Source organism: Malania oleifera, chromosome 5 (genome assembly GCF_029873635.1).
Source record: "Malania oleifera isolate guangnan ecotype guangnan chromosome 5, ASM2987363v1, whole genome shotgun sequence".
NCBI lineage: Eukaryota > Viridiplantae > Streptophyta > Magnoliopsida > Santalales > Ximeniaceae > Malania > Malania oleifera.
The window spans coordinates 54,894,638-54,903,363 of NC_080421.1; the positions used below are offsets into that span (position 1 = coordinate 54,894,638).

The 8,726-nt window shown below is 40.4% G+C and overlaps 1 protein-coding gene across 1 annotated transcript; it reads right to left on the bottom strand.

Annotated features, from left to right (window-relative positions):
- Positions 1-1,155: 1,155 nt before the first annotated feature.
- Positions 1,156-7,491, bottom strand: LOC131155975 (uncharacterized). The gene is made up of 3 exons (XM_058109430.1): positions 7,318-7,491; positions 7,097-7,236; positions 1,156-1,807 (listed from the first exon to the last, which is right to left on the bottom strand). The coding sequence occupies exons 1-3, from the start codon at positions 7,489-7,491 to the stop codon at positions 1,156-1,158; spliced, it is 966 nt and encodes a 321-aa protein (XP_057965413.1).
- Between the last annotated feature and the right edge of the window lie 1,235 nt (positions 7,492-8,726).

Consider the following 8,726-nt stretch of genomic DNA (forward strand, 5'->3'; position numbering starts at 1 on the left):
CACGTTAATTTTTCCCAAAACATATAACAGTCAAAACCATCATTTTCATATACCCAATTTATTCAGAAAATCACATTTACCATTTTTGAAAATATACATTGCCATTAAGTCGGTCCATAATTCAAAACAATTGACATAATACAAACCCCTTACCTGACTTACTAGGAACCCTAAATCCACTCCCTGCGGCGTTCAAAGTTTAAAACCCTAAAATTACATTTTCCACAAATTAATCAACTCAATCCACATAATATTTCTCATTTGGTTTTTTCTAGGCCTCATATACTCCAAATTAACAATAAAACCCTAAAATACCCTACTTACCTTAGTTTTGGAGTGGTACGTGGAAAGCCCAGTTCAAAAATCTGCTCCGCTAGACTTGTAGAGAAATGCTCTTAGATCCTCGTGGTGACTTCCGATCATCAATTCAAGCGACAAACGGCGAGAAATTGAAGAGAGAAGGGGTGAGGGCGTAGGTTAGAGAGAGAGAGAGAGAGAGAGAGAGAGAAAAAGAAAGAGAGAGAAATTAAGTTTCTTAATAAAGAAGCAATTGAAAATCCATTTATAGACCGCTGACTTGGCACAATTCATCGACGAAATGGAGCCTTTGTCGACAAACTGCAAAAGGACGTTCATCAATGAAAGAAAGGGTTCATCAATGAACCGTATACCTAAAACTCCTCTTGGTATCTCTTCGTTGACGATGCCTGAATTTCGTCGACAAACCACAGAAGGACATTCATCGACAAAAGCAGGGAATTCGTCGATGAATTGCTGCTTGCCTTTTAAAATTTTTCCTTTTTCCTTTTCTTTTATTTATTTTCTTATTTCTCGGGTTCAATTTTTACAATCTCCCCCCCCCCCCAATAAAAATTTCATCATCAAAATTTGTTAATTGATTTCCATTATATCCCCTGAATTATCCCTGATTTGCTGATTCGACTCTAGGAAGAGCCGACGGCCACCCACATAGTAGCTTTGTCTTAAATTTATTAACTACCCTCACTTATGGCGGGGGAATACTGTGGTTACACACAATGTCTCGGGAGATTACAATATCCACACAAAACTCCCTCGAAGACCCACTATGAACAAACAATAAAGCTAAATAGACCTACTCTAAGAAACCTATATACAAAACTAACATGTACCTGCTTAGTGCTGAGCCTCTCTGAATAGCTGTGGATACTTCTGACGTATTTCTGTCTCTGATTCCCATGATGCTTCCTCCACTGCATGATTATGCCAAAGTACCTTTATAAGCGGAATCATCTTAGTATGTAGCTCATGTTCCTTATAGTCTAGAATTTGAATCGGTATCTCCTCATATACCAATGTATCCTCGAGCTCAAAAGACTCGTAATTGATTACATGCGAAGGATTCAAAATGTACTTCCTTAGGATGGATATGTGGAACACGTCATGAATCCTAGACAGTGATGGGGGTAATGCTATCTTATACGCCACCAAACCAACTCTTTCCAGAATCTCGAATAACCTGATGTATCTAGGGCTTAATTTCCTCTTCTTCTCAAATCTCATTACCCCTTTCATCAAAGAAATCCTCAAAAATGTGGTATCACCTATCTCAAACTCCAGCTCTCGTCGGCATATATTTGCATAGCTCTTCGGTCGACTCTGTGTTGTCTTAATTCTTTCCCTGATAAACTGGACCTTTTCATAGGTCTGCTGAACAAGCTCTGGTCCCAAAATTTTTCGCTCACCGACTTTGTCCCAATACAACGAAGATCGGCACCTCCGACCATACAGTGCCTCATATGGTACTATCCTAATATTGGCCTGATAACTGTTATTGTATGCGAACTCAACTAACGGTAGATATTTAATCCAACTACCCCTGAAATCCAATACACACACCCGCAGCATATCCTATAGAATCTAAATAGTCATCTCTAACTGACCATCGGTCTATAGGTGAAAAGAAGTACTAAAAGTAAGTTGAGTTCCCAAAGCTTCCTGTAGACTCTTCCAAAACTGAGAAGTAAACCGTGGGTTCCTATCTAAAACGACGGACACAGGCGTCCCGTGCAATCTGATTATCTCCTGCACATAGAGCTCTGCTAGACTATTCATAGAATAACTTATTTTAACTAGAATGAAATGGGTAGTTTTCGTCAATCTGTCAAAACCTAGCCAGATAACATTCTGTCAACAACTACCTAGATAGCATTCTGTCGATGAAGTGCCGATGGCAATGTCATGACAAAGTCCATGGAAATGTACTCCCACTTCCACTTAGGAATGAGAAGTGGTTGTAATGGTCCTACTGGCCTCTGGTGCTCGACCTTCACCTACTGACATATCAGGCACTGCTCAACAAAACATCCAATCTCTTTTTTCATGTTAGACTACCAGAAAGATTTTCGTAAATCCCTATACATCTTTGTGCTCCCTGGATGCACTGTATATAAAGAGCGATGTGCCTCATCTAGGATGGTCCTTTTAATTTCAAGATCATTCGGTACGCATACCCTAGTGTGAAATCTCAACACCCCTTCGTCAGAGACATTGCATTCTGCCTTCAACCCATCCTATACACCACTCACAATCTCCACCATCTTTGTATCTTTCGTCTGAGATGTCCTGATCCTTTCCCGTAAGGTCAGTTCCCCTACTAGGCTAACAATAAATGCCTGGTGATTTCCTTTCACTAACTCCACACCCAACCTTTCCAGGTTCATCTTGATCTAATGTTGAACTCCAATTGCTAAAACTAACACAGTCATTGACTTCCGACTCAAAGCACCAACTACCATATTAGCTTTTCCTAGGTGGTAACTAATGGTACAATCGTAGTCCTTTATTAATTCAAGTCATCTCTGCTACCCCATGTTCAACTCTTTCTGATTGAAAAAGTACATAAGACTATTGTGATAGGTGAAAATCTCGCTCCTTTCACCATACAGGTAGTGCCTCCAGATCTTTAATGCATAGACTATTGCTGCCAATTCCATGTCGTGCGTTGGATAGTTTTTATCATAATCCTTGAGTTGGCGAGAAGCATACACAATAACCTTTCCCTATTGCATTAAGACACACCCGAGTCCCTTCTTAGATGTGCCGCTGTAGATCAAGAATCCACCATCTCCTAATGGAATGGTCAACATTAGGGCAGTAACTAGTCACTGCTTCAGTTCCTGAAAAATATGCTCGCACTCTCTAGTTCACTCGAACTTCTTGTTCTTCCTCATGAGTCATGTCAACGGACCTGATAATCTAGAAAATCCCACTACAAACTGGCGGTAATATCCTGCCAGACCCGATACACTTCTAACCTCATGCACATTCTTTGGTCTCGCCCAATAAACTACCACATCTATCTTGCTCGGGTCCACTGAAACACCTTCACTGGACACCACATGTCCTAGAAATTCCACTTGCTCTAATTAGAATTCACATCGCTTGAACTTCGCAAACAACTTCTTTTCTCTAAGTACCTACAGTACCAACCACAAATGAGTTGCATGCTCCTCGGGACTCCTCGAATAAACCAGGATGTCATCGATGAATACCACCACGAACTGATCTAAGTACTCGTGGAATACCCTGTTCATCAGGTCCATGAATACCACAGGATCATTAGTCAATCCGAAAGGCATAACCATAAATTTATAGTCGCCATACCTAATACGGAAGGCCGTCTTCGGTACATCCTCTGATTTAACTCTCAATTGATAATACCCGAATCACAAATCGATCTTGGAAAAGACTTGTGTGCCCTGTAACTAGTCAAACATATTGTCAATTCGGGGTAATGGGTACTTATTCTTTACTTTCATTTTATTAATCTCTCTATAGTCGATGCATATCCTCATCTACCCATCTTTCTTCTTTACAAACAACATCAGTGCTCCCCAGGGTGAAACACTCAGTCTGATAAATCCTTTGTCAAGAAGTTCTTGCAGCTGCTCCTTTAACTCCTTTAATTCTGCTGGAGCCATTTTGTATGGAGCCTTAGAAATAGATGCTGTCCTCAAAAGCAACGCAATGGAAAATTTCACCTCACGATCAGGAGGTAATCCTAATAAGTCCTCTAGAAAAATATCTGAGAACTCTCTTACCACTAAAATATCCTCCAGTTTACGTTCCTCCCTCGGTGCTTCTTTTAAGAATGCTAAATACCCCTGACATCCCTCTAAGAGTAACCTCCTCGTCTATATAGTTGAAAGGATCTGTGGTGTAGAGCACACACACGACCTGAAAAATATAAACTCCGGCTCCTCAGGAGGTTGGAACACTACCTCCTTCCTATGGCAATCAATACTCACATAGCTAGCTGCTAACTAATCTATCCCCAAAATAAGATCAAAGTCATGCATGTCAAAGATAATCGAGTTAGCAGGTATCATTCTCCCCTAAATTTCTTCTTTGCAGTCTTGGATCATTTTACTACACACTACCACTGACCCTGTCGGTGTGACCACCTCTAACTCAAAATCTAACAATTTTGTTTCTACCCCGCACAATTTAATGAATCCCTAAGAAATGAAAGAATGTGATACACGTGAGTCAAACAATACAATGAATTTATTTGAAAGCACATAAATGTTATCTATCACCACATCTTTTGCATTCTCAGCGTCGATAGGAGTCAAGGAATATACCCTCACTTGGGTTATACCCCTTTGATAATTTCCGCATGGTGCCCGGTTGCCTTCATGATATGGCTGCTGTAGGGGTGCGTTGCTCCATGCCATGTGGTAATCTCACGCCAAATGTCCGAGCCTACTGTGTGACAACCCGAATAAAAATGGGATTTAAATAATAAAAAGGAAGGGAAATGGAAAATAGTTACAGAAGGAGGAAGTCGACTTCGTCCACAAATGCGAAGCGTTCGTCGATGACATTGCACTTTGAAAGGAATAACCGAGGGAAACATCAGGCTTCATCGACGAATACAGGGGATTTGTTGATAAGGGTATAAGAGAATTCATCGACGAATACAGGGGATTCGTCGGCGAGGATATAAGAGAATTCATCGACGAATACAGGAGATTCGTCGATGAGGAAATACCGAGAAAGGTTTTGAGCCGACTGAATTTCGTCGACGAGGACTGAATTTCGTCGACGAAATTATTAAAGGATTCGTCGACGAATGACGTGGCTCATCGACGAATTCCCTGCTCTACAAATATCAAAATCCAGATTTTTAACTTTCTAATGAAGCTAACACTTTTCTCTCTCTCTCTCTCCCCTTCGGTTCTCTCTCTCTCTTTCATCAATTTCGGGCTAAATTTACGCCGAATCGACAATCCGAAGCCATCACGACGCTCCTGAGGAAGTTCTCTCCAAATCTGCCAGAGCGGATTGTTGGTGAAAGTAAGTTGGAAATCATCTCTGAGTTGAGGTAAGGCTTTTTAAGTCAAATTTGGTCTTGCGATAGTTATAGAAAATGATATACATGTGGAAATACTGAAATTTAATACTGGGAGTTTTCATTTTCAGGGTATTGGTCAGTATATCCTTCAGGTGTTAGACTAGAATATTTTGGGGGCTTTCTCAGTAGCCAGGTAAGGGGATAAACTAAGCTAGTATTTTATGAAAAATATGTATATTGTTATAGCCTTTGATTCCAGGAAAATAAGTATATTTATATATGATTTATATTTGGGAAATACTGTTGAAAATGATGGTGTGTTGAATATGTGAAAAACCTGTTAGTGTGGCATGAGTAAAAATTAATATGAAATACTGTTTTCTGGGAAGGTGAATGATACGGATTTTTATAATGGAAAACCAGCGTACGGGCCAAGATTTTTATATGTTTTGCCGGCATACGGGTCGTACTATGGATGTGATTTTCCAGTGTACAGGCTGTGCTATGATATGATTTTTCGGCATATGGGCCGAGCTATGGATGTGATTTGCCAATGTACGGGTTGTGCTATGACTTGTCGGCGTACGGGCCGATGATTTTCATGATATACGTATATATGCAAAATGATATGATTGATCTGATAATTAATGATATGAGATATTCATGTATCACAGTTTTAGTATATGTCATATGATATTAGAATCTGGTTGGCTTGATTTAGGCTAGCACTTGCACGGTACCGTTGCTATGTGTCCATGGTCCTCGTGATCATGATATTTGTGTTAATGCCGCTGTACGGAGTGGTGTGAGATTGGATGTCCGATGTGGTTTTTAAGAAGTGTGTGAGCGCCCCTGGTATACGGACTAGGTCTGGCAGACCCATCAGACTTACAGACTGTACTTTTGACTTGGCAGTGGTCGACCAACCATTGTCAGATCCTGGCTTCGAGCCGCACAACCCAATCATGTGGGGGTAATACATGACAACAACTAGCTAACCTACCAAGAATGTTTTTATGTTATTATTATTATATAAGATGGAATATGTTTATGAAAATGCAATATGGTCTGCCTTGATTTTATATATATGTTTTCCTAGATTTGACAAAACAGTTACTGAATATATTTTGTATGATATACGCATAACACGGAATACTCATGTTGCCACACACTAGTATTAGTTTATCTCCCTTACTAAGAGGTGTCTCATCCCGAAATTTCGTAAACTTTTCAAGAGCCCCAGATAGGAGAGCGGGAAAAGCCCTGCTAATCTGGAGCTGTTGTCCGCCCTTTTAAAGGGTAAGTTTTAGTAGGGACAGTTGGATTTTTGAGGGAATGGCCCTAAGACTTATTTTGGGATGAGTGTTGTATATATATGTGTATAGTGATTGTGGTTACTCTGGTATTGTGATGTATGGAATAATGTGATATATATATATATATATATATATATATATATATATATATAATTGTATATTTCCTGTTGCTTAGGCTTCCGTTATGTGTTCTGATGTATCCCTGGTACCCACGGATCCAGGTAGATTATGGTATGCTAATCTGAGACTTATGATATTGAATATATAATAAAAATGTGAAAATTAAGCAGGTCATCACATACTGCACCAAAAGCAACCACCTAATCCTGCCCTGCACTCTCCTGAATGCCTTTTGCCACACATAGGACAAACAGGGCATAATGAGGTACATTGGAATGCTTCACCACCCATATCCCGTTACTGGCCTCTGCCGTTACCATACCTCCTCCAAGGACCCTTCCTCGCGCCTATATGAGAACTAGAAAGCATCGGCCTCTTCTTTGAGTTCTGAGCCTCTACATCCCCCTGTAGACTTGCCTCTACCACAGTGACCTTATCTACTAGTGTAGCAAACTCCTGCACCTATAACACAACCACTTGCTTTATAATCTCTTACTTCAAACCCCTCTCGAACTTCCAAGCCTTCGCGGACTCATCTGGTACCATGTAAGGAGCAAAGTGTGATAGCTCCACAAATCGGGTGACGTACTGCTGAACAATCAGCTGTCCCTGAGTCGAGTTCAAGAACTCCTCTGTCTTTGCTTTCCTGACAGAGGCTAGAAAATACCGATCAAAGAACACTTCTCTGAAACAGCCCCACATCATCGCCACCGGCATGGGTCTCTACTCCTCCAGCAGCTTTACTGCTTCTCACTATCTCTCGGCCTTTCTAGTCAGTTTAAATGTAGCATATATCACCTTCTGCTCGTCGGTGCATCGTAGTACGACCAAGATCTTCTCAATTTCCCGAATCCAATTCTCTGCAAGGGTCAGGTTGGTACTTCTCGCAAAGGTAGGAGGCTTTAGGCAAGTGAACTTCTCAATAAAATCTCCTAGCTTAGTAATGGGATGATCCTGCCCTTAAGAGCTCCACAAAACCTCGGCCATAAACTGCTGGGAAAAATCGCAAAGCACCACTGTAGAATTGTTGCCACCCTCATGGGCAACTCCCTCATTGCTACTACCTCCGGTGACAGCGTTACTATCCTTGGGATCCATCCTGTAGACATAACCAAAACGAATTTAGAACCCTAATATCCTACCATATCTTGTGGAATCATAATACTAAAATGCTTACTTTAAATAAATTCTAAATATCGGCCTAAATCTTTACGACATACTCTGCCAATTTCATATTCCCATTCTAGTTTTCAAGTTCCTGCCTCTTTGCTCGGAAACAAAAACATCAATGGATTACCGTAGTTTTCTGAACCCATCAACTGATATAGAAAAACATAGAAGTCCGTCAAGGAATTTCTGTCTCCAGGCTTATAAAGCAAAACTCAAAATTCCTATTCTACCTATTGCTATCATCATCCCACTTAAACCTATACTCTAGTAAGATCATCTGACCTAGTCTGCAGAACCTAGCAACCTAGGCTCTGATACCACTTGTAGCGCCCTAAACCACCACGTGAGCTCGGAGTGCTAGTATGATACATAAATACTCTCTGATACCACATATACATATACTGCAACCCGCTCTAACTAGGGAATCCTTGGTACACCTATCATTACTGGAATTAAAGCATACAGTGGAAGATTTCTAAAACATCAAAACACTTTACTAGAGTTCTATCTGTCAATATATTACAATCCCAAAATAGGATATTTGGTATCTCACTAGCTCTGATATCTACTCCCAAGAGTCTAATCCGCAACCTCAAGGAAAGGTAGGTACGGTTCCCTAAAGGACCTAAAAAATGATTTGTATAATGGGGTGAGACACTTCTTAGTAAGACGGATTATGTTATTATCAATGTGTGACTAGCATGAGTTCTCGTGTGAATATAAAACTTCCATTATTTAACTATATGTGAAATGGCATTTAAAACTGTACTACACTGTTTATC

Coding starts and splice junctions, on each gene's coding strand:
- LOC131155975 (XM_058109430.1), bottom strand. CDS start 7,491: ATGCCGGTGGCGATGATGTGGGGCTGTTTCAGAGAAGTGTTCTTTGAT. Junction 7,237..7,317: donor CACACTTTGCTCCTTACATG/GTACCAGATGAG, acceptor GTTGTGTTATAG/GTGCAGGAGTTTGCTACACT. Junction 1,808..7,096: donor AGGAAGGGTCCTTGGAGGAG/GTATGGTAACGG, acceptor ATACAATAACAG/TTATCAGGCCAATATTAGGA.